Source organism: Megascapheus bottae, chromosome 2 (genome assembly GCF_031878675.1).
Source record: "Megascapheus bottae isolate mThoBot1 chromosome 2, mThoBot2.hap1, whole genome shotgun sequence".
Lineage (NCBI taxonomy): Eukaryota > Metazoa > Chordata > Mammalia > Rodentia > Geomyidae > Megascapheus > Megascapheus bottae.
The window spans coordinates 92854976-92880539 of record NC_143510.1 but is presented as its reverse complement, the minus strand read 5'-3'; the positions used below and the strand labels follow the sequence as shown (position 1 = coordinate 92880539).

The window sequence follows — 25564 nt, the reverse complement described above, 5'->3', positions numbered from 1 at the left end:
CTTTTTATCTCCAATGAACAGAAAGCCAGAAGTGGAGAAGTAGTTCAAGTGATAGAGCACTAACAATGAGCTGAGCAAGAATGGAAGAGCTCTAGTACTGGCTAGGAAAAACAAAAACTACATCCGGATGGGATAGGGAGGGGCCTGGCATAAATGGTAAAAACTAGTAAATACAAGCCAGACCAGAAGCACTTTTCCTCTGGGGAGGACATGGGAGGCCTGTATCTTGTCAAAACCTCCCTCCCCCTTCCTAAACTTGACTAGGGACAAAAGTGCAGCTATGTCCTTGGGAACTTCAGTAGTCCCCACTGTGGGAGGTGAGGTTGCTGGCAAAGTTGGGGCAGGGCTGGAGGCTTCCCAGAGGGGTGGGCTTTGTTAGAGAGCCCTGGCAGTTCTTCTGCCGGGGTAACGTAATTGACTCTGTTTTAGAGACCCACCCCTAGCAGGAGTGTTTATTTGAAGCATTCCTGATGACTAATGCCTGCCTCCCAACCAGTACTGCTGCCTGCTGGGATGAATAGCTGTCTTTTCATGCAGGAAAGCAGAGCTGTGGTTATAAAAAGCCTAAGCACTGAAGTCCCTGAAGCAGGTCCGTGAAAGGAATTGAAAGAGCTGGTGTCACCAGGAGTGAACACATTACACTGAGAAGTGGCTCCAGCTGCCCGCAGCCAGCCCCCTCCCACAGTTGCCCCTCTGGTTGTGCTGCAAAAGGACTGACAGGTGGTGTACAGGAACTAAATCTCGGAGGATTAATCTCACTTGTAGTGCTGAGTTGACTTATAACTATTTCTCAGAATGTACCCCTGTTGCTAAGCAGGTATGACTATAGGTGAAAATGCCAGCCACCGTCTTGGGTGGTCTTTCCTGCCAGACAGGCCTCAGGGCGTGTGAGAGCACTGCATCCCTGCTCATCACCAGAGAACGTGCGTGTGCTTCCGATACATGGCTAAAATTTCCTTCACCAAGGGACACACCCTTCTTAGCTTTAGGGGGGGAAGGAATGATGTTAACATTATCAAAACTAAACTAGATGTAACTTTTAGTTTTTGTGTGTGCCTTTGTACTACCTGTTTATATCATGATTTAAACTCAGGTCTTTCCCTTCACTTGGCTTCTTTGCTCATTGCTGTGGCTCTACCACTTGAGCCACCCTCCAGTCTTGTGCTTTGCTGGTTACTTTGAGATGGAGTGTCAAGGACTTTTCTGCCCTGGGGCTGGCTTTGAACTTCTAACCCTCAAATTCAGTAGCTAGAATTACAAAAACAAGCTACCTGCCCCCTGCCTCTAGTCTTTATCCTTTTTTTTTTTTTTTTTTTTGTCCGTCATAGGACTTGAACTCATGGACTTTGTAGTGCTCTGGCTGACTTTGAACTGCGATCCTCAGATCTCAGCTTTTTTTTTTAGTCAGGGCCTGAGCACTGTCCTTGTGCTTTTCTCAAGGCTGGAGCTCTACCACTTGAGCCACAGCATCACTTCCAGCTTTTTCTATGTATGTATTACTGAGGAATCAAACCCAGGTTTTTGTATATGGTAGGCAAACACTCTACCACTAGGCCAAACTCCCCTGACAGCTATGTTTTTTGTTTTTTGTGGGTCATGGAGCTTGAACTCCACCTGGGAGCTGTCCCTAGCTCTGCACCTCAAGGCTACCACCCTACCCTTGAGCCAAACTCCACTTCCTGTTTTCTAGAGATTAATTGGAGAAAAAGAGTATCATGGCATTGTAGTGCCCGGGCAGGCTTTGATCCTTAGATCTCAGCCTCCTGAGTAGCTAGGATTACAGGCTTGAGCCACTATGCCTGGCTTTGACAATTACCTTTGATTGCTGGAATAGTTGGAAAACTAGAATTTATTTATTTTTTTTGCCAGTCCTAGGCTTGAGCTTGGCCTGAGCATTGTCCTTGGACTTTCTCAAGGCTAGAGCTCTACCTCAGCACCACTTCTGGCTTTTTTCTATGTATGTGGTACCGAGGAATCGAACCTGGTATTTGTGCATGCTAGGCAAGCACTCTTAGCACTACACCAAACTCCCAGCCTCATGGAAAACTAGTTTTGTTTTTTTGTTTTGTTTTGTTTTTTCCCCCCAGTTCTGGGCTTGAGCTCAGGACCTGAGCACTGTCCTTGGACTTTCTCAAAGCTAGAGCTCTACCACTTGAGCCTCAGCACCATTTCCAGCTTTTTTCTATGTATGTGGTACTGAGGAATTGAACCCGGGTCTTCATGCATGCTAGGCAAGCACTCTACCACTAGGCCAAACTCCCGGCCCCAGAAAACTAGACTTTTAAAAGCAGAGTTAAAACAGGCAGGGTGGCTCACGTCTGTAATCCTAGCTACTAAGGAGGCTGAGATCTAGGATCATGGTTCAAACCCGGGTCAGTTGGAGTCTGAGATACTCTTATCTTCAGTTAATGACCAGGAAATGGAAGTGGAAGTGGCACTGTGGCTCAAGGAGTAAGGTGGTATCCCTGAGCTGGAGAGCTCAGGGACAGCATCCAGGACCAGAGTTCAAGTTCTGGGACTAGGAGGGGGGGAGACCAAGTTGATGATATGGGGTCCAGAATGTCACCTCCTTTAGTTGTAAATATCAGAAACTTCTTGGTGATAGGAAGAGGGAGCGTTTGAATAAGTCAATTTAGAAAATCCTTGTGAAAGACTTAGCTTTGGATTGGGATGTGCCTAGTTTATGTGGTAGATGGAATTATCAATGAAGTCCTACAATTTTTTTGTCCCACATGTGCTGTTCTATCAGAACCCTTTCTTCCAACGGTTCCAGTGAGCTCTCTCTCTAGACTGGTAGGTTCCATGGCATGCCTTCCCACTGAGAGTTGCCATCCTAGCAGACAGGGAAGTTAGTGAGGACTGGTTTCTCTAGGCGTCCTTCAGGTCAGCCAGAGCTTGGGGCTTGGCTTGGGAAAGGGGAAAGTCTGAAGCTTGTTAGAAGCTCCAAGCCTGAGGTCTTGGTCCTGGGGTCCAGTCCTAGCCGTGCCTCTAGCTCTGTGCTTCTTTCCCCTCTGCGTAAGAAGGAAGTGATAGCAACTTCAGATTGTGACCCTAAAAGAAGAGCCTATGTTTGGAGCCTTACAGGGTCCTTGACACTCAGCAAACACCTAAGTCCATAGCACTTGGAGCCTGACTTCTTGAGGCAGGGTTGAAATAGGCGAGGACTTGCAGGGTAGGCCCTGGGTGGCTCAAGGTTCTGTGGGAGCTGCAGGCTGATAAACAGATCATTGTGATGCAGTGTGACAAGTACCTTAATGGAAGCTTTGTGTGGCAAGCTTTGCCTCTCCCAGGGGAGTCATTACCTGGGGATCAGGGTAGCAGAGAGGCCTTACTGGTAAGAGAGGGGAGGAATGAATGCTTTTGAGTTTGGGAACTGGAGAGGCCTGGACACCTCGGCTACTCACTTGAACTCCGTGCACAAGAAGGTCACGAGGCGTGGGCTGAGGTGGGCCTTTCGAGAATGCCCTTGGATATGCTGTTCTTTCCAGACCTGTTGGCCATGTCTACGCCCTGTCAGCTGCCCGTGGGGTCTGGTTGCTCGTGTGATGCCCACAGATTGTAAGAGTGTGGGGGTTACTTGGGAGTCCGCATGCAGCCCCTCAAACAAGCACACAGCGGCTCATCCATGCCGTGTTCCTTTTGGCAATTTGAACCTGGCACCAAGCCTGTGGCTTTGGAGGGGAACTCATGAGTGAACATGGTTAACAAAGTCCTTTTTCTCATTTTTCTGACTGGGACTTCAGTGACAAGCCTGTTCTGAGCCTACAGCCTGGTTGTCCTAGAGTTTGAACAGAGGACTTTGCACTAGCTAGGCAGGCACTTAATTGCTTGACTTATACCTCCAGTCCTTTTGCTCTTGTTATATTTGAGTTTTTCTTTTTCCTTTTTTTTTTTTGCCAGTCCTGGGCTTGAACTCAGGGCCTGAGCACTGTCCTTGGGCTTTCTCAAGGCTACAACTCTACCACTTGAGCTACAGTACCACTTCTTGTTTTTTCTATGTATGTGGTACCAAGGAATCGAATCCAGGTCTTCATACCCAGCAGGCAAGCACTCTACTGCTAAGCCAAACTCCTGGCCCTGAGTTTTTTAATCAGTCCTGGGGCTTGAACTCTGGGCCTGGGCGTTGTCCCAGAGCTTTTCAGCTTAAGGCTACTGCCCTAACCCTTGAGCCTCAGCACCACTTCCTTGTTTTTGTTTTGTTTTGACAGTCCTTGTGCTTGAACTCACGGCCTGGGCACTGTCCTTGTGCTTTCTCAAGGGTAGTGCTCTACCACTCAAGCCACAGCATTACTTCTGGCTTTTTCTGTGTATGTGGTACCAACGGATTGAACCCAGGACTTCATGCATGCTAAGCAAGCACTCTACCACTAGGCCATGCTCCTGACTCCCCCTGAGCTCTGTGTGTGTGTGTGTGTGTTGGTCTTGGACTTGAACTTTGGGCCTGGGCATTGTCCCTGAGCTCTTCAGCTCAAGGCTACTACCCTACCGTTGAGCCAAGCCCCACTTCCCATTTTCTAGAGGTTAATTGGAGATGAGTCTCAGGTCCTTTTGTGCCCAGGCTGGCTTTGAACCTTGATCTCCAGATCATCCTGAGTAGCTAGGAATACAGAGGAGTGAGCCACCAAGCCAGCTGAGCTTTTTTTTTTTTTTTAAGATATGGTTTTACTTTTGCCTGGGCTAACCAGGACCTCAGTCCTCCTTTTTATAGCTTCTTGTTATAGCTGAGATGGCAGGTACCACACCTAGCTGAAACTTTTTTGCCCCACCTTGCTGAAACATTGATCCTCCCGGCTATTATGACCAGATACTTTGTTTGTTTTGCCAATCCTGGGGCTTAAACTTGGGGCCCGGCACTGTCCTTGGACACTTTTTGCTCAAGGCGAGCACTCTGCCACTTGAGTCACAGCACCACTTCTGGCTTTTACTGTTGTGACCAGATATTTTGGGATCAGTTTTTGGGTTTTTTCCTTTGGTGGACCTCACATGTAAGAGAATGGGAAGCTTTTTTTTTTTTTTTTTTTTTTGCCAGTCCTGGGCTTGAGCTCAGGGCCTGAGCACTGTCCTTGGACTTTCTCAAGGCTAGAGCTCTACCACTTGAGCCTCAGCACCACTTCTGGCTTTTTTCTATGTATGTGATACTGAGGAATTGAACCCGGGTCTTCATGCATGCTAGGCAAGCACTTTAACCACTAGGCCAAAGTCCCGGCCTGGGAAGGTTTTTTTGAAGCTAATGGGAAAATAACACATGAGGCTCCGGCCTAAGAAGACCCTAACACAGGTGTGTTTGTAGGTTTTAGGTAGGCCCACCATTGCCCATCCCTTTAGAGGCCTTGAGTACAGAGCCTGGGGTGGTCTGGGCAGGTGAGTGGGAGGGCGAAGCTTTTTAGCTTCCCAGAACCTCCTGCGTTCCCAGTCTTGCATGGTTCCCCTCCATGGGCTGCCGTTGGTATCCAGACCCATTGACAAGTGTGTGCATGCATGTGTGATCTTCACAGGCTCAGCACCAGACCAGGAGCAGGAGGCGTCCGGTCCCGCATTGGGATGCAGCAGAGCCTGCTTAGCCAGTCAACACGCACAGCCACTTTCCAGCAGAGATTTGATGCCCGGCAGAAGATTGGCCTCTCAGATGCCCGCCTCAAGCTAGGAGTCAAAGATGCTCGGGAAAAGCTTTTGCAGAAAGATGCTCGGTTTCGGATCAAAGGGAAAGTGCAGGATGCCAGGGAGATGCTTAACTCTCGCAAGCAGCAGAGCACAGTGCCCCCAAAGCCCCGCCAGGTGGCAGATGCTCGGGAGACCATCAGCCTAAAGAGAAGGTCCCCTGCTGCCTTCACAAGCCCTCCCATTGGAACAGTGACCCCTGCTCTGAAGCTCACCAAAACCATCCAGGTGGGTCGTGACTTCTGTTCTATTGGATTTAGACAAGGAGAGCTGAGCTGGGGAGTGGATAGGAGTGTTTGGGGGAAAATGCACTGTTCCTGAGTATATATCAGCTGCTTGCTGCTTGTGAAGGTGTGTATGTGTGTGTATGTGTGTGTATCATTCGTGGGACTTGAACTCTGGCCTGGGAGCTATCCCTAAGCTCTTTAGTTCAAGGCTACTGCCCTACCCTTAAGCCACAGCATCACTTCTGGGTTTTCTAGTGGCTAATTGAAGATGAAAGTCTCACAGTCTTTAGTGTCCAGCTGGCTTTGAACTGTGATCCTCAGATATCTGCCTCCTGAGTAGCTAGGATTATAGGTGTGAGCCATCATGCCCAGCTTTTTTGTTGGTGGTGGTTTATTTTTATTATTTTTTTTTTGTGGGTCATGGTGTTTGAACTTGGCCTGGGCGCTGTCCTGAGCTCTTCAACTCAAGGGTAGGGCTCAAGGCTACCACCCTACCCTTGAGCCAAGCCCCCTACCCTTGAGCCAAGCCCCACTTCCATTTCTAGGGGTTAATTGGAGATAAGACTCTGGTTCTTTTGTGCTTGGACTGGCTTTGAACCTTGATCTTCAGATCTCAGCCTCCTGAATAGCTAGGATTACAGGTATGAGCCGCTGTGCTCGGCATGCCCGGCTTTTATTAAGGCTTTTTATGTACATTATAGCCAAGTAAACCATATGAGGAAGGAAAGGTAATACCTCTTTTATGTAAAAAGGGGAAGTCCAGAAATCCAAAATGACTTTCCAGAGTAAGATAATGGAAGGAAGAGAAAGGAAAGGATACAACCTGTTCAGCACTCTAGTCTCAGAGTTACTATACCTGTTTTATAAAAGAAGAATGAGGGGCCTGGAGTGTGGCCTAGTGGTAGAGTGCTTGCCTAGTATGCACAAAGACCCGGGTTCAATTCCTCGGTACCCCACATACATAGAAAAAAGCCAGAAGTGGTGCTGAGGCTCAAGTGATAGAGCTCTAGCCTTGAGAAAGTCCAAGGACAGTGCTCAAGCCCTGAGCTCAAGCCCAGGACTGGCCGAAAAAAAAAAAAAGAAGAAGAATGAGTCTCAGAGATAAATGGGAAGTACTGCTCCAGTATTTCATAGCCAGTGAGCCTGAGGACTAGGCTAGAAGCCCAGGTACACTGTCTGCCCTCCAGAGCTGCCATCTCAGTAGGAAGGAAAACTATATTAAATCTCTGCAGTAGTGTTGGTAATAGGGACAGAGCAGCAGGAAACTAGCCAACTTCATTAGGCTTTACATGTCAAACCACATAGTTTCAGCAGGGATATTGATTTGGTGCTTGGAGGCAAGGCATTCTAGTTCTTTTTACCAAAAACTCAAAGCTTCATGCTGACTGTATTTCCAGCATAGTGATTCCCCAATTCACAGAATACAAGTGTTATGACCACTGGATATTTGTAGGTTCCACAGCAGAAGCCCACGGTACCACTTCATGCCCATCCTGCTGGAATGAGGATCAATGTCGTCAATAATCACCAGGCCAAACAGGTAGAGTAAATGAATGAATGAATGAATGAATGAACTAGTGAGCAAATCAATGAAGGAACATACACAGGTATGTTATTTTGATTTGCATTTCCTTTTTGACTAGGGATATTGAGCATTACCTGTTCCTCCTCCTCCATCTCTTTTTAGTTCGTTTTTTCCATTTATTGATTGGTTTATTAGTTTTAAGGGGAGGGGGGCATTTTCTTGAGCTATTTTGGTTTTCTTAAGCCCTTGCCGGATATATTGCTGGCACAGATCTCCCAATGTTTTGACTGTCTTTCTAGTTTAGTTTAGTAACTATGTCCTTTGCTGTGTAGAAACTTTATTTTGATGTAATCCCATTTGTTAAGTCCCCTATTTGCTATTCCATGAGAGACTTTCAAAAAGATCCTACTGAGGATCTCAGTTCAAAGTGAGCCCTGGCAGGAAAGTCTGTGAGAATCTTACCTCCAATTAGTCATCAAAATGCCAGAAGAGGAGCTGTGATGCAAGGAGCAGAGCACTAGTCTTGAGCAGAAGAGCTCAGGGACAGTGCCCAGGTCCTGAGTTCAAGCCCTAGGACCAACACCCACTTAACAAAAGTTCCTGCCTATGCTTATAGGTTCTAATGTTTTCCCTACTCCATCTTGCAGTAGTTTCATAACTTTAGGTCTGGCATTAGGGTCTTTGATCCATTTTGAGTTGATGTTGGCGTGTGATGACAAACGGGATTCAATTTTAGTTTTCAGTTTTCCCAGCATCCATTATTGAAGAAGTTCTCTTTTTTCCAATGTGTATTTTTAGATCCCCTGTCTAATATCAGATGACTGAATATATTTCTGGGTTTTCTAGTCTGTTCCATTGATATTTCAGGCCAGTTTTTGTTATAGGTCGGTAGTAGAGTTTGAAGTCTGGAATTGTGATACCACCAGCTTTCCACCCCCTGCCCCCAAAATGCTTTGGCTATTTAAGGTCTTTCATTTTTCCATATGAATTTTGGGGTTGGTTTCTCTGACTCAGCAAAGAATGAAATTGGATTTTGATAGCTATTCCTTGAATTTGTAGATCACCTTTGCAGTATGGTCTTCATGATATATATGAATATGGGAAGTCTTTCCATTTCCATAAGTATTCACTGTCGAAGTGTTTGCTTCCTTGGTTAGGTTTATATCTAAATATTATATCTGTCTCTTGCCTTAGAGCTCTGGCTAGGAATTACAGTATCATATTGAAAAGGAGTAGAGAGTGAACATCCTTTGCCTTGTTCGTGATTTTAGAGGAAATGGTTTTAGTTTTTCCCCATTTAATATCACGTTGGCTGTTGGTGTTTAATATGTTGAGGTATATTCCTTCTGTTCCTACTTTTTCCAGAGCTTTTTTTTTTTTCCTTCGTTGTGGGACTTGAACTCTGGGCCTGGGCGCTGTCCCTGAGCTCTTCAGCTGAAGGCTACCACCCTACCCCTTGAGCCACAGTGCCACTTCCGGTTTGGTCCCTGGTGGTTAATTGAAGCTAAGAGTCTCACGAACTTTAGTGCCTAGGATGGCTTTTAGCCATCCTCAGATCTCAGCCTCCAGAGTTAGCTAGGATTATAGCCATGAGCCACCCGCCCAGCTTTGCCTGTTAGAAATCTTCCTGCCGTGAACATTGTTAAGGCCTAAACTGAGGCTTGGACTTAATTTCTGTAGGCCACATACTTCATTGGCCTGGGCTTTCCAAACCAAAGAATTCAGTCGTGTGCTTTGTACAACAGTGTATATATATCACATGGTCTAGGTGTCTAGTGGCTGTACTATCTAGGTTTGTGTAAGTACTCTGATGTTCCCACCACTGTCATTGAGCCACACACAAGTGTAGTAAACATTCAGAGACTTCATAGACACCACCTACTCACAGAAGGGTGCTTCCAGCCCTGCCTTAGGAGCAGGAAAGAGGCTGAGGGAGGAAGATGAGCTTTGCGCTAGCTAGAACTATAGATTGAAGTCCTAATCCAAGGGAGGAGCAGGAAGAGGAGACTCACTATCAGGACTAAAGCCCTATTGTCAAAGGCCAGTCCCCTGAGGCACCTCTACCTCAGAACCTAGCATACACCAGCAGCCATTTTCCTGTGGGGTCTCAATGTTGAGACCCAATGGCCTGCATGTGTGCTTGTGTGTGTGTGTCACTGAAGATCAAATCAGCATCTCATAGTGCTAGGTGAGCACTGAACTACTGAATCAGTGCCAGCCCAACTTCTGATTCTTTGTTCACAGAATTTATACGACCTAGATGAAGAGGACGATGTTTTAGCACCCATTCCTGCTAAACAGATGAAGTTTTCCTCCTCAGGCAGCTTTCTTCACCACACGGTAAGGTCTTTTCCCTTCTCTTACCCTCACTGCTTGTGTCCATGAAGTGGATGGAAGGTTTGTATAGAATAAGCCCTGTTAGATCTTCAGAGCTGGAACTAGCCAACTGTTGCCTATAAAGACTAAAATGTGAGGGCCCGGGAGTTTGGCCTAGCGGTTAAAGTGCTTGACTAGCATGCACAAAGACCCGGGTTCGATTCCTCGGTATCCCACATACACAACCAAGCCGGAAGTGGCAGAGACGAGACACAACCAAACCGGAAAAGTGGCAGAGACGAGACTGCGACGGCGACAGAGAGCGAAAGAAGCGAGCTGAGCTGAAGTGAACAGAGCCCAACCGAGTGGTGGCCGGAGCGAGCAGGACCGGAGCGTGCGGGAGCGAGCCGAGCCAGAGCCAGCGAGGCCGGAGCGAGCGGGGCCAGAGCGAGAAGGGGCCGGAGCGAGCAGAGCCAGGAGCAAGCGAGAGCTGGCCGGGCCGGAGCGAGCGGGGCCTGAGCTAGAAAGGGGGCCTAGCCGGGCCGGAGCGAGCAGGGCCGGAGCGAGCAGGGCCGGAGCGAGCAGGGCCGGAGCGAGCGGGGCCAGAAAGAGAAAGGGGCCAAAAAAAAAAAAAGACTAAAATGTGAAAAAAAAAAGACTAAAATGTGAATGAAGAAGTTGCATTCCCCACATGGGGCACCAGCTGTCTTAACCTTTCTGGCTCATCTTCATTCACTTTTATGTCTCTTTTTTTTTTCCCACCCTTGCTGATTAAGGAAACACCAAGTCCATAGCCAACCCCTTGATTTTGTAAATACTGAGACTTGGAATATCCAGGGATTTGCCAAGATCCCACAGGGAGTGAAGTTCAGAGCCAGAGTTCCCAGTTCTTGCTTGAGACACTGGGGGAAATGTGTGAGTGGACTTGCCCATTTTGTATGATAGCAGAGCAATGCAGAGTGAGTAAGTTTTAAGCAGTGGAAGTTCTTCTGCTTTTGTGGTTCTGGAGGCTGGTAATTTGGGGATCAAAGGGCTGCTTCTGGCATGAGGGCTTTGTCAGTCACCCTTGATGGTAGAAGGGCAAGCCAGCATGAGCATGCACAAAATGGAGGAATAGTGCCGGGGGGCCATTCCTGAGGTCACCATTCCCGCTGGGCAAATGTTCTCTCTCCCTCCTTCCCCCCACCAGTCCTGGGGCTTGAACTCAGGGCCTGGGCACTGTCCTTGGACACTTCTTACTCGAGGCTAGCACTATGCCACTTGAGCCACAGTACCAATTTCGGCTTTTTCTGTGATTCTTGTGAATTGAACTCAGGACTTTGTGCATGCTAGGCAAGCACACTACCACTCGGTCCCACTCCAAGCCTGCAAATGTTCTTAATACTGTTCTTAACACTGTTATTATGGAAGCTAAGTTTCAGTATGAATTTTGAAGTTCAAAATAGAGCAGTAAGCCAGGAGTTTGGCCTAGTGGTAGAGTGCTTGCCTAGCATGCATGAAGACCCGGGTTCAATTCCTTGGTACCACATACATAGAAAAAAGCCAGAGGCTCAAGTGGTAGAGCTCTAGCCTTGAAAAAGTCCAAGGACAGTGCTCGAGCCCTGAACTCAAGCCCAGGACTGGCAAAAAAGAAAAAAGAAAAAATAGGGCTGGGAGTTTGGCCTAGTGGTAGAGTGCTTGCCTAGCATGCATGAAGACCTGGGTTCGATTACTCAGTACCACATACATAGAAAAAAGCCGGAAATGGTACTGAGGCTCAAGTGGTAGAGCTCTAGCCTTGAGAAAGTCCAAGAACAGTGCTCAGGCCCTGAGCTTAAGCCCAGGACTGGCAAAAAAAAAAAAAAAAAAAAAAATAGAGCAGTAAGTAATCCCTCAGGAGAAGTTGCAAGTATTTTTCCTTTGTTGTTGGTCCCCTGACTGCCACCCACAAATGCTTACTCTGTTGATACTCTAGCATTTGAGCCACACCTCCAGTCCCTGGTTGTTTTTTTTTTCTTGGTGACATAGCATTTTGCTCTGGTATCCCATAGAAAGGGCTGCTGGATTCCCCTAGCTTAACCCATAGGCCCCTATACTTGGTGCTCTGTCCAAGGAGAGCTTGGGGGCTTGGGTGTCATCAGATGTGCTCCAGGAGGAGTGGGCACAGGCACGTGACGGCAGGAGTCTGTGGACTGCCCCTGGCCCCTTCTGGCGAGCACCTCCTCAGGTCCAGAGCTCACCTCTGGTTACCACCTGCGTATGCAGGCTAACCTCTTGCTTCCTTTTTTTTTCTTTCTTTTCCCCCATGGGTCATGAGGCTTAAACTCAACCTGGACACTGTCCCTGAGCTCTCTAGCTCAAGGCTACCGCCCTACCCCTGGACCTGGGCATTGTCCCTGAGCTCTTCAGCTCAAAGCTACCATCCTAGTCTTGAGCAAGCCTCACTTCCCATTTTCTAGAGGTTAACTGAAGATAAAAGTCTCAGGTCCTTTTGTGCCCAGGCTGGCTTTGAACCTTCATCCTCAGATCTCAGCCTCCTGAGTAGCTAGGATTACAGGCATGAGCCACCACGCCCAGCTACCTCTCGCTTCTTAATTTAACTTTCTCCTTCCTCTTCCCCCCCTCCCCCTGCTTGTTCTGGAACATGAACTCTAGGTCTGAGCACTATCCTTGGGCTTTCTCAAGGAATAGGGCTCTACCACTTGACCCACGGCACCACTTCTTACTTTTTCTGCTTATGTGGTACCAAGAAATCGTGTATGCTAGGCCACGCTCCTGGTCCCCTAATTTCACTCTAATTTACCCCTAATTTAAGAGGTGTATGAAGTAGATCACTTTGTTTCTTTATAAAAGGACCAGAAGTAACTGCGTTTAATTAGTAACTATAGTTGTTGAGCTTCCCAGGCCACATGTGTAACTACTGTATTGTACTGTTCGTAAGACATAGAGTAGCTTGAGAGCTGTGACCTCCAACATGGAGAATGTTTTCTCCAGACCCAGTGATCTGCCTCATTCTCATCCCCGCCTCTGCTTCATTCCTTCTTCCTTTTTGGATCGGTGCTTATTATAAACTGTTCTAAAGCAGCAAGAGTGCCTACCGCTTTGGTGTGAAGCTTGCTTTCTCTAGTCACACTAACACAGGGAACCTAGGTTTCCAAGAGCCAACTCCCCCACTGGAGGTCTGAGAATGTGTCCTTGACACACCTGAAGAACCTGGGGTGCACACGGGCCTCTGCTCAGCCACAGGAACCTGGCGATCGCAGCACCATCAAAGAAGCTTGCGTAGTTAGAACTAAACTTGACCTCCCGTTTTTTATTTTTTAATTTCTTATCAGTTGTGGCACTTGAACTCTAGGCCTGGGTGCCGGCCCTAAGCTCTCTTGCTTAAGGTTAGCACTCTTCCTGCTGCTTTGAGCCACAGCGCCACTTCCTGACCTCTGACTTTTGACTTTCTGACCAGGTGCAAAATGTTGGAATGGTGTGGCTTTGTGGAGTTCCAAAAGACCGTGTGGAAGCTTCCTGAGAATAGCTTCCAGTACTGTCCAGAGTGGCAGAGTGGCTTCTGTGTGCTTCAGCTTCGTGGTCACCCACACTCAGCTTTTTCTTTCTGTCCTTTTCTGTAGGCTGGACTGAGCAGCTCCAAGCTCTCCGTGTCCAAGGCCCTCCCTCTTACCAAAGTGGTTCAGAACGATGCGTACACTGCTCCCGCCCTCCCCTCCATCCGAACAAAGGCCTTGACCAATGTGTCGCGGACACTGGTGAACAAGGAGGAGTCCCCCAAAGAGCTGCCGTCTGCTGAGGTGAGGTGATAGGACTACCTTCTAATCGGGGCAGCCTGTGTTGCGTGAGCAGAATGCCACATTACCTGCCCTGGGTAATATCGGTAGGCGGAGCCAGCCCTGCAGAGAAACCGCCAGGTGTAGTGAACAGAGGGCTTCCCTGAGGAGAGAGAGCTTCCGGGAGCCAGGAGGAAAGAGCAGCTCAAGCCCTGATGGAGTCTGGGGGCGCTTTAAGGAGAATGTGCCATTTGAGCTGGCGGATTCTAGAAGCCTGAGAGTCCACTCCTTTAAACACATGGTCGTGGCATGCTATGGCACTGGAGCCAAGGAGCTCATGGTGTTGGTCTCTGCATGGGTTTCCTTTGGGCCTTCCTGGTTGCATATAGAGAGTGAGTGCTGCTGTGTGGTGATTGCACGCCTGCCCTTTGACTCCCGGTAACATTCTTGTCTGTGTGGTAGACGGTTCTCAGCCCCTTGGAAGGTACCAAGATGACTGTGAATAATCTGCACCCCCGAGTCACCGAAGAGGACATTGTTGTAAGTACTAGGGCTTGCCAGAGTTTCCCTTCTCACTCCTTCTGTGGCACAGGTCCTTGAGACCACTCTGCAGCTCGTGCTTAGCTGGAACTCCCAGAACTATATCATCACGGTTCAACTAATTGCCAGGGGGACCAAGTGCATGGGGTGTGTCTGGGGAGAAGCAAGTGCAAACTTGTCTAGCCCTCCCATCAATATCACACAGCTTGTTATAGATGTCCAGGGAGGCCTGGGACTCAGCCACGGAGGCATTGTCTGCCTGACAGCTCCAAGATTCAGCAAGAATTTTGTAGAAGTTGTTGTGTTTGGCTGCTGTATCTAGTAGGGCAGCAGAATCCTCCAGAATCCTGGGCAGGCATGGCCTGGTGCATGCTGCTCTGTAGAGGAGGCCTAGGAAGGCTGCCATCACTGTGCCTAACAGGTTCAAGAGGAAAGCGGTCAGGCCAGCTCTCTCCACTCTTCTGCCAAGCTCTACATTCAACCACTTGCCTGGCCTGCCTGCCTCTGGGCATAGGATATCTGTGTCCTCCTGACTCCTCAGGAGTCCCCTAGACCACAGCGCCCCATCCATGCGAGTCACGGGATTTTTGCCTCCTTTGCAGTTGACGTGTGGAGTCTGTGTTTAGTCACTGCGTCAGCCTTTCATCACAGTGACACAATGCCTGGCATAAACGGGCTCACAATTCAGAGGCTTCATTCCAGGGTCACTAGGGCTCGTGGCTGTGGGTATGTGGTGTAGTGGTACGTGAGGAACAAGAACAGTTTGTGCCCTACTGTTCTAGCTGTCTCTCATCCAGTCAAGTTTGTAGTTCAGAGTAATCAAAAAAAAAAAAAAAAAAAATCACTAAGGGGCTGGGAATGTAGCCTAGTGGTAGACTGCTCTCCTTGCATGCGCAAAGCTCTGGGTTTGAGTCCTTGGTACCACATACATACAAAAAGCTGGAAGTGGTGCTGTGGCTCAAGTGGCACAGCACTAGCCTTGAGCAAAAAGTGTCCAAGGACAGTGCCCAGTTCCTGAGTTCAATCTCCACGACTGGCGCCAAAAAAAAAAAAAAAAAAAAAAAAAAATCACTAAGGCCAGGCGCCAGTAGCTCATGCCTGTAATTCTAGCTACTCGGGAGGCTGAGATCTGAGGATCACGGTTCAAAGCTAACCCAGGTACAAAAGTCCAAGATACTCTTAGAAAACCAGAAGTGATACAGTAGCTCGGGGAGTAGGGCAGTAGCCTTGAGCTGAAGAACTTGGACAGTACCCAGGCCTCACGGTTCAAGCGGTTCAAACTCTATGACCACCACCACCAACAAAAATCACAAGGGTGCTAAGCGTGGCTCAAGTAGAATGCATTTGTCTAGCAAAAGCCAGCCCTGGACTTAGTTCCTAGCACTGTATTGTTTGTTTGTTGGTGCTGGTACTGGAGCTTAAATTTAAGACCTAGGCACTGTGTTCCTAGAGCTATTTTGCTCAAGGCTGGCACTCTGCCAGCTCTTATAGCTCTACTTCTGGCATTTTGTGGTTAATTATTACTAAAAGTCTCACAGCTTTCCTGCCCCAACTAGCTTTGAACCACAGTCTTCAGATCTCAGCTTCCTAAGTAACTAGGACTACAGGTATGAGCCATCAACACCAGGCAAAAATTAATTTTTAATTTAAAAAACAAAAAAACAATCCTAGGGACCCTTTCATAAGTGTTCCCTTTGCCTTCACAATGAGTGTAAGGCAGCTACAGATGGAGAAATGGCTAAGTGCTATGGCCTCAGGTCTGCTCCCCACCTGCTGTTGCCTCCTGCCTCAGACTCCTTGCCAGTGACATGAGGAAGAAGATAGAAAGAATTGAGCTGATGGTGACACATGTACAAAGCATATCCTCTCAGATGGAGTTTTCCAGCAACTCTAGGAGGGAAAGGGAGAGCCGATCCCTCAGGGCTGCCTTATTTTCAGAAGAGCAAACAGTCTTCAGAGAAGTTACAAAATGTACAGGTGATCACATCATTGATAAAGGCAGGCCCCGGTGACCAAGCCTGGACTTGCTCCTGACTTAGTGACTGATTGCTTCTGCTGAGTTAGATGCTGTCCTAGTTTAGCACTGCGTCTTATGTCCTGGAAAACTCCTCAAACAACCAGCCCAGAACTGTTGACAACAGACTTCCAAGTGACAACTGAGCAACTCTTTTTGGCGAACCTACACTCGTTCTTACAACAGAGGAATTCTAAAACTGCTGTCCCTGTCAAGGTGGTCACTGTGAACTTTCCAGTAACTTCATGAGCAGTCACAGATACAAAAGGCATGTAAGCCCAGTCCTCCTCCTGACTGCTGTCAGCTTGTCTCATCCTAGCTACTCAGGTCCTCGCTAGTCAGGAGGCTGAAATCTGCAGGTCTTAACTTGCCAACATAGGCAGGAAAATCCAGGGGACTCCTAATCTCCACTTAGTAAAAAGCCTGCAGTGAAACTGGCTCAAATGGTGATGGAGCCCTGGCCTTCAGCGGAAAAGCTCAAGGACAGCTCCCAGGCCCTGAGTTCACGTCCTAGATTGGGATTCATTTGCGCACACACACACACACACACACACCCCAAAAAGAAACCTTGGGCCTCACAGCACACATTAACCCATGGCACCCTTGGAGCATGTGCATACAGGAAGTAGTTGGGATTTCTCTCCAACCTCAAACCCCTTGTTCTTTGCAGGAGCTTTTCTGTGTGTGCGGGGCCCTTAAGCGAGCAAGACTGGTCCATCCTGGGGTAGCAGAGGTGGTCTTTGTGAAAAAGGATGACGCCATTACAGCATATAAAAAATACAACAACCGGTGTCTGGATGGTAAGTTGGGAAGAAAGCTGTCACTCTACTCCTGGTTCACCTGCTTATTGAGGCAGGTAGGCCTTCTGGAGCAAGCTTTCCTCTGTGATGGGTGGAAAGACATCCTGAAGAGTGTCCCTGGGGCCTCCTGAGCCTGGGATCAGGCAGATGTGCATGCAGTCTCAGGATGGAGCTGTGGTTCTTGCTGGAAAGAGCTGGCAAGTGTAATAAGACATGAAGCTGGGCTTGGTGGCTCACACCTGTAATCCTAGCTACTCAGGAGGCTGAGATCTGAGGGTCTCAGTTCAGAGTCAGGCTGGGCAGGAACGTCTGAGAATCTTATCTCCAGTTAACAACCAGAAGCCTTTAAATGGAGCTATGGTTCAAATGGTAGAGCACTAGGCCTTGAGCTTTTAAAACAAAACCTAAGGGATGCTTGGCACGGATGGCTCTTGTCTGTAATCCTAGCTCCTTAGCAGGCTGAGATCTGAGGATCATGTTTCAAAGCCAGCTTGGACAGAAAAGTCTGTGAGGCTCTTAACTCCAATTAATTACCAGAAAACCTGAAATGGAGCCATGGCTCAAAGTGGTAGAGCACCAGTGTGGAATAGAAAGTACCAGCGAGCCGGGCACTGAGTTCAAGTCTTGAGGCCAGTAGGAAAGGGGAAAAAGATGATTCACCTAAGGATTTTGCCAGGAAAGCCAAGAGCCATGGCCAGCTGCTCCAGATGATATCTTGCTTGCCTCCAGGGCACAGGGTCTTCAGAGGCCCAGAGTCTTGTTAGATGATGGGCTCTGCTCTGGTGAGTGAACTGCTTGATTTGCTCATCAGGGTGGCCTAGAAAGAGGAGCTCCCAGCTGCCACGCTCCCTTTCCACCCTCTTGTTCTCATGTTGCTGTGTACTGCTTTTTTCTTCCTGTCCCTTTGGAGATGAAGTGTATTTCTACCATAGCCAATGCAGGCACACCTCTGTGACTGGGTTCTGTCTCAGCTTACTGCAGTAAGACTCACAAGGGAGGACTTGACTGGTTGATGCCTAAAGGACGTATACTGTATTGTAATCTGAGTGTGCAATTGCATTATGTCTGCAAATGTATATTCATTTAGAAACACATCATTGCTGAAAACTACCAGCCATTGTCTGAAATGAGTCATGGTTTTGCTGGCGAGGAGCTTGCGTGAAGCGTGGCTGCTGGAGGCTGAGGTCAGCAGTAGCCAGTCCCATGCTGCTTACCTCCCTCCACGTTCAGGAACTGTTGCTCTGGGATGAGCGGACGCCGTTCAGACCTGGGCTTAGGCACATGTACTGGTTATAACCCCAGCCCGCTGGAGGCTGGAGGAGGATGGCCAACGTTGCGCCAACTCAGAGAACCACATCAACAGAAAAGGCTGAAAGTGGTGCTGGGGTTCAAGTGCTAGAGTGCTAGTTGGCCGTGAGCAAAAGAAGCGCAGGGACAGTGCCCAGACCCTGAATTCAAGCCCCAAGACTGGCTACATAAATAAATAGGCAGAGGGGCAGGAAGCATCCATGCTGGACAATGAACAAGGCCCTGATTTCAGCATTCCCCGCACTGAAAAATCACTTGAGCCAGCCCTCTGTGACCAAGGAAGTTTTTGTAAAACTTCCTCCTCCCCTCTACCCGTCCTCCCTCTCCCCTCCCCCCTCCTCCCTCTTCCTCCTTTCTCCTTCCTCCTCCTTTCTCCCTCCCCCCTCCCCCCTCCTCCTTTCTCCCTCCCCCATCCTCCCTCCTCCTCCTTTCTCCCCCCTCCCCCCTTCTCCTCCTTTCTCCCTCCCCCTCCCCCCTCTTCCCTCCTCCCTCCTCCCTCCTCCTCCTCCTTTTTGGGTCAGCCAGGGCTTGAATTCTGGGCCTGGGTGTTGTCTTTGAGCTCTTCAGCTTGAGGCTACCACCCTACTTCTTGAGCCACAGTGACACTTTTCCAGGCACTTGGACTTTAGTGCCCGGGCTGGCTTTGAAGGGCTGGGTTTTGTAACATTCGAAATCCTTTCGGTGGTCGTCTTCTTCCTTCTTCCTTCCTTCCTTCCTTCTTCCTTCCTTCCTTCCTTCTTCCTTCCTTCCTCCCTCCCTTCCTTCTCCTTCTTCCTTCTTCTTTCCTCTTTCCTTCTTCCTTCTTCTTTGGGTCAGCCTAGGGCTTGAACTTTGGGCCTGGGTGCAGTTCCTGAGCTCTTCACCTCAAGCCTACCACCCCACCTTTGAATCAAACCCCACTTCCCATTTTCCAGAAGTTAATTGGAGATGAGAGCCTCAGGGTTTTTTGTGCCCAGGCTGGCTTTGAACCTTGATCCACATATCTCAGCTTCATGAGCAGCTAGAATTACAGGCGTGAGCCACCGCGCCCATTGTGCTGTAAGTTTTTTGTTTTGGTATTTAGGTCCCATTAGTGAGCCTAAAATAAAACCATGATGTAAACAGGCTGTCATTCAGGCTTTGTTTTTTCCACTTACAGAGCCCAGGCAGAATAAAAACTCCTTCCTCCCTCTTTTCTCCTTTTTCCTCTTCCCTCCTTCCCTCTCCTCGTCTTCCACCTTTCCTCTTCTTTTTTGGAAGTACTGTGGTTTGAACTCCAAGCTCTGCTGGCAGTCTACCACTTGAGCATGTCGCTAGCTTTATCTTTTGGTGGCAATTTTAGAAGTGGAATATAGCAAGCTTTTCTTCCCAGACTGGCCTCAAACTGTGGCCCTATATCTCAGCTTCCTGAGCAGCTAGGGTTAAAGCCATTTGCCACCAGTGCCTCATGTTTTATATGCAATGGCATTTAACCCTTCATGGACAGGGAGAAAAAGATGGTTGTTAGTTCATGGTTCCGGGGGTTCCAGGCTGTGGCACTGGCATCGTTTTTGCTAGGTGAGGACTAGGTATTGAGCCAGCTCTGCTTCCTTGAGGTGATGCATGACTGAGACCTGGGGAAAGGTAAAATGGCTGTGGTCTGGTCTGGGGGTAAAGCATCAGGGCTCTTCATAGGGCACATGCTCTGAGTGGCAGTTGGGGCCCTGTTACGTCAGAGTTGTCCATCAGACACTTGGAGGCTCAGGAGAAGGCTGTGTTTCCCCTGGTTTGTCCTGAAGACCAACTGAGGCACTTGTTCCACACTGACGCAGACCCAGTGTGATGGCTCTGGGCTGGCCTTGCTCCCACACCCTCTTGCCCCAGCCTCCTGAGTGGTTGTACAGCTCACGTGGCAGGCTTTGGCCCTGGGTGGTGAAGGGGTGGCTCTGTTGTTTTGTGTGAGGGATGGATTCCCATTGAGCCTTCTCTTCCTTTGGTTTTCAGGGCAACCTATGAAGTGCAACCTTCACATGAACGGCAATGTCATCACTTCTGAGCAGCCCATCCTGTTGTAAGTCCTGGCACAGGAGTCCTGGGGTGGGGAGGGTTGCCTTTCACTCTGCCTGGTCTCTTCCTTCCTTGCTTTCTTTCTTTCTTTATGGGGTTTGAACTCTGGGCCTGGGCGCTGTCCCTGAGCTCTTCAACCCAAGGCTACCGCCCTACCCCTAGAGCCACAGCACCACTTCCAGTTTTCTAGAAGTTAATTGGAGATAAGTTTCATGGATTAATGCCTGCATGGGGATGGCTTTGATTGAACCTTGAACCAATCCTCAGATCTCAGTCTCTTAAGTAGCTAGGATTACAGGCGTGAGCCACTGCACCTGACATTCATTTTTTATTAAGGTGACAGTCAGTTTAGACTCTAAATTGGAACCAAATGGTTCCTGGCCCACCATTTTCTTGATAGGGTAGATACTCCAGAGGAGGAGGATAGGATGCGGGACTAGGGGTGGTGTGGGAAGGCCTGAAGTAGATTTGGAGGCTTAGGGAGTGGGAGTTTTGAAGTTGGATAATGTTGTGGTGTAAGACAAGTTTCAAAGATAGTGCCAGGGGCTGGGAGTTCAGCCTAGTGGTAGACTGCTTGCCTAGCATGCATGAAGACCCGGGTTCAATTCCTTGGTACCACATACATAGGAAAAAGCCGGAAGTGGTGCTGAGGCTCAAGTGGTAGAGCTCTAGCCTTGAGAAAGTCCAACAACTGGCAAAAAGGAAAAAAAAAAAATCTGGAAGTAAGCTATGTTGTGAACTGTTTTTTGACGGTTTGTTTTTCACCTGGTTAAGTCTGGGGAGTCAGCCACTCCCTTGGGGCGGTGAGTGTCCTGGTGTGTACTGACGACCAGCAGGGCACGCAGTCTTCCGCAGCAGTGTGTCAGTGCCAGGCCCCGGGAAAAGTAGGGTCCTCTCCCCCATCCCGAGGTGACTCCTTGAGACTGGAACTTGTCTCTGTCCCCCACAGACGGCTGAGCGATAGCCCCGCGGTGAGAAAGGAGAGCGAGCTGCCCCGGAGGGCGACTCCAGCCTCCGCCTCCAGCCCCACTGCTGAGCTGGACCCCGACACCATCCTGAAGGCGCTCTTCAAGACCTCAGGGGCCTCTGTGACCACGCAGCCTACAGAATTCAAAATCAAACTTTGAGCAGGGCAGGAGCCGGGCACGCAAGGGTGGCTCTGTTTCCCAAGGCGAAGCTTGTGACCAACGGGCCCTTGGACTGAAGCCCCAAACGTGGGGAGGGCTTCCTCACTGGACGGGGCCTGCCTTTCTGTGTCCTTCTACCCTGTGCTCTTCTGTACATTAACGTTTCTTGTAGTTCATTTCTTCTCCCCCCACCTCTTCACCAAGGTAGGCCTGTGTGTGTTGGCAGGAGCCTCCCCTTACCTCTGCCCCAGCTGACTTCCTCTCTAGAAATGGTGCGCGGAATTCTCTGGGTGGCACTCCCGTGGCCCTGTGAGAAAGCTTCCTTCCGAACAGGCTGGGCTGCCTGGGCCAAGAGGTTGCCTTCTCTTCAAACAATTAGAGCAGGGGCCCTGCAGTGCTGGTAGGCATGGTGTCAGCTTGAAAGCTGTGTGCTCACCCACCTGTCGTGGAGCAGCCTGCTCAGGGAGCCGTTTCCAGGCCCCGCCGCTGCTCTGCAGAGGGCCTTTGGCAAGGGCAGGAGGGGCTGTGGCTCTACTCCAAGCCGTGACCCGCCAGCGCGTGGCTTGCAGAGCCTGTGCCATCTCAGGCATCCGGGAGGAAATTCCCAGAGCCGAGTTTTCCTTGTCGCCCAGCTCTCCCTGTCCTCACCTGCCGTGGTGGTCCTCTCATGCTAGTTTTGGTGTAGGTGCCCGCCTGCTATCGGCTGGGCCTTTGACAGGCTGTCGTCGTCCTCCCTGCAGCACCGAGCCTGCTGACTTGTCTAGCTTCTGCCTCTACTGGCCTTGAAATCATCGGCGTGTCTAGGAGAGCACTGCCGCTTTCTCCCAGGCAGCTGGGGCACCACTGTGGGACACGGGCATGCTCTCCAGGTGCCAGGCAGAAGTGTGGCTGCTGCTGCTGCTGCTCTGTGGTGGTGTACAGTGTGCGTCACCCGGCCACGTGGGCTGGGCAGGCTCCACTCCTGCAGCCCAGCACACAAGGGTGCCGCGGACCTTGAGAACCTCAAACAGCTTTGCCAGAGGCCAGTCGACCAAGCAGGAAAGACCCAGAGTTTGTGCCCAGCTTCAGTTGTGCAGCTCTGGGGCGCCGGGTGCTCGGTGCTGTGCTGCCCACCTCTTCCAAGTGGGCCACGTGACTCCCCTTCAGGCCCAGACGTTCCTTCTGCAGATGGAAGACATTCCTCCTTTCTACGCTGGCCCTTCCTGGGCCAGGAGAGCCCCCAGAGGCACTGCCCTCCTTTGTTGGTACTAGGAACACTGGAGCGCCGCTGGACCTGGTGAGGATTGGGCCATCAGATGACCTGCCCGCACTCTCCTCCCTCCCCTCCTTGCCCAGGTCGTGCGTGCGTGCGTGCGTGCGTGCGTGCGTGTGTGTGTGCGCGCGCGTGTGCGCGTGTGTGTGTGTGCGCGTGTGTGTGTGTGCGCGTGTGCGTGCGCGTGCGTGCGTGCGTGTTGCAGCCTCCGGGCTGCACAGGGCCGTGGTCTCCCTGCTCTGTGAAATGTCTTCTTGGGGAACAGGAGAGAGTGGTGGGCTGCCCCTGATGTGTCTCACGTTGAGGAGAGAAAAGGCATTAAAATATGGAGTTGACTGTATCACTTTCCATTTCTGAATAAATGTTTGTTATTCCTACGTGTGCACTGTCTTTCCTTCAAAGATTCTGCTCAGGGGCTGTAGTAGACTGGCATCAGTGCCTGACAGGAAGTGCCGGCCCAGCATGTGCTCCGCCGCCTCTCAGGGCAAAGCCCTCCTCTCTGACACAGCTTAAAGAAACGACTCTACCCTGTACCGGAACAACGCATTGAAAAATCAGTTGTTACTGGTTAGGTTTATGTTCTTAAGAGTAGGGAGGCCGGGAATGTGCCTTAGTGGTGGAGTGCTTGCCTCGCATGCAGGAAGCCCTGGGTTTGATTCCTCAGTGCCACATATACAGAGAAAGTTGTAAGTGGCTCTGTGGCTCAAGTGAGAGTGCTAGCCTTGAGCAAAAGAAGCTCAGGGACACAGCCAAGCCCAGGAGTTCAAACTGCAGGACTGACTGGCAAAAAAGGAGGGGAGAGGGAGGAGATTGGAAGCATCTGGAGGTAGAGTTGGTATGGAGACTTAGCTTACCTTAAAAAATAAAACAAGGGCTGGGAGTTTGGCCTAGTGGTAGAGTGCTTGCCTAGCATGCACAAAGACCCAGGTCTTTCCTTGGTACCACATACTTAGAAAAAGCCGGAAGTGGTGCAGAGGCTCAGGTGGTAGAGCTCTGGCCTTGAGAAAGCCCAAGGACAGTGCTCAGGCCCTGAGCTCAAGCCCAGGACTGGAAAAAAAAAAAAGAATTGAAAACATACCTTTTTTTCCTCCAGTCCTAGGGCTTGAACTCAGGGCCTGAGCACTGTCCTTGGGCTTTCTCAAGGATATAGTGCCACTCTACCACTTAAGCCACAGCCCACTTCCAGCTTTTTTCTATGTGGTACCAAGGAATCAAACCTGGGTCTCTGTGCATGCTAGGCAAGCACTCTACATACACTAGGCTTTACTCCCAGCCTAGTGATAAAGCCACCTTCTAACTGCCACCACACTGCCTTGTATAGACAGTGTGGCTAGGCTAACAATTTGCCTAGCTTATTCTACACCATGATTCTCCTATCTCTGCCTCTTGAGTAGCTAGGATTTCAGATGTGAGCCAGCAGTGCCCAGCTGTTCATTCTTTTTAACTTCAATATTTAGTGCATGGTTTAAACCAGTTCAGTTCAGAGTTATTTGTTACACATTTCCTGTTTTATCTAGTATTAAGTATACATTTTCCCTGGCTTAAATGAAGCACAACTTTATGTTTAGCATTTCATGTTTGCTATAGTGCTTACTAGTATCTCAGTGATTTCATGAAGTGCCTCTTGCATTCTAATCTACTTAGAGAAGTAAGTAGAATTATTTTTATTTTATTGGTTCTGGAGTTTGAATTTAGGGCTTCCTGCTTACGAAGCTGGCACTCTACTATTTGAGCCATACCACCAGCCCTAGCTAGCTACAGCTTTGAAAGATCTTCCAACTAATATCTGTCACTCATGGACCCACAAACCTATGTATGATCTTCCAGGTTTAGTGGGGATGAAACGAGAACCCCCAACAGAATATCACTGTTATTTTGTACCCATACATTTTGCTGTAAAAGTCTAAAAAAAGCCAGGAGTTTGGCCTAGTGGTAGAGTGCTTGCCTAGCAAGCACGAAGACCTGGGTTTGATTTCTCAGTACCACATATGTAAAAAAAAAAAAAAAAAAAAAGCCAGAAGTGGTGCTGTGGCTCAAGTGGCAGAGTGCTAGCCTTGAGAAAAGCCCAAGGACAGTGCTCAGGCCCTGAGTTCAAGCCCCACAACAAGCAAAAAAAAAAAGTCTAAAGTTTGTTTTCCTCCTGTTGTGAGATTTGGCTGGAGCTTCATGAAGTCATCACTTGAGGTTTATCCCCCCCCCACACACCCTGCTGCATTGCAGACAGGGTCAACCACATGTGGTCGTTCACCTGGGGCTAGCACAAAAGACACAGACATTCGACTGCCAGCTGCAGCCTCCAATGTCGCTGAGAAGCTTGGATCAACAGGCTTTACATGGCATCCAAGAGAGCAGAAGCTGTAAGTATGGGCCTGAAAATCCCAAAGTATCACTTCTGTTGCTGAAAGCAAGTCAGCCTACAGCTAGACTTGGGAGAGCCAGCCACATATCCAGGACATGTAGATGCAGACAGTTGTCTTAGGGTGTTGAAAGGGTAGATTCAGTTAAAAGGTTTAAGTAGGTAGAATAGTCAGGGCTCAGGGCCCCTGGAGAATATCCTGCAATGGAGAAAGGCATTGCTGGCTTGGTGAGCTGAAACCAGATTCCAGAAAAGGCAAATTGTTTCAAAGGTTCCAGAAGCATATAGAGGTGAGAAAGTGCTGCCTCCATCCATGGAAGTTCCTCCATTTTAGTGGGAGAGGAGGAGGATGGCTCAGCTGGTCTCGGAGTACAACCCAAGGCTTGAAAACCTGCAGGCAGACACGCAGCTCTGGCAGAGGAGCTGCAACACACCACAGATGTTTCCAGCTACAGGGCTGCAATCCTAGCTGCCTGCAGGCTGCAGAGCCAGCAGGGCTGACATGAAGAGCCTCTGCCCACTGGGAGAAATGGCAGAAGACAATTCTGTATCAATGTGACATTTTTGGCAAGGACACTGGGAGCCAGCCCTGGTATCCCACAGGACAGCTCCTTGAAGCGTGGAAGACAATGGCCCTATTGAATGAGAAACTAATAGAATG

At 49.3% G+C, this 25564-nt stretch overlaps 1 protein-coding gene across 4 annotated transcripts in view; it reads left to right on the top strand.

The window, feature by feature from the left end:
- The window catches only part of Poldip3 (DNA polymerase delta interacting protein 3), a 28355-nt gene extending 5709 nt beyond the window's left edge, over nucleotides 1–22646 (top strand). For 2 of the 4 annotated variants that reach the window (XM_090328846.1, XM_090328847.1), the window contains exons 2-9: nucleotides 5496–5886; nucleotides 7339–7425; nucleotides 9655–9750; nucleotides 13329–13505; nucleotides 13944–14021; nucleotides 16706–16835; nucleotides 20106–20172; nucleotides 21118–22646. In XM_090328846.1, the coding sequence (XP_090184972.1) occupies nucleotides 5496–5886; nucleotides 7339–7425; nucleotides 9655–9750; nucleotides 13329–13505; nucleotides 13944–14021; nucleotides 16706–16835; nucleotides 20106–20172; nucleotides 21118–21295 (1204 nt within the window). In that variant the 3' untranslated portion in view covers nucleotides 21296–22646. Of the gene's footprint in view, nucleotides 1–3342; nucleotides 3446–5495; nucleotides 5887–7338; nucleotides 7426–9654; nucleotides 9751–13328; nucleotides 13506–13943; nucleotides 14022–16705; nucleotides 16836–20105; nucleotides 20173–21117 lie in introns of those variants that run through there. The other 2 variants (XM_090328845.1, XM_090328848.1) reach the window with 2 other exon arrangements.
- Nucleotides 22647–25564: the final 2918 nt, after the last annotated feature.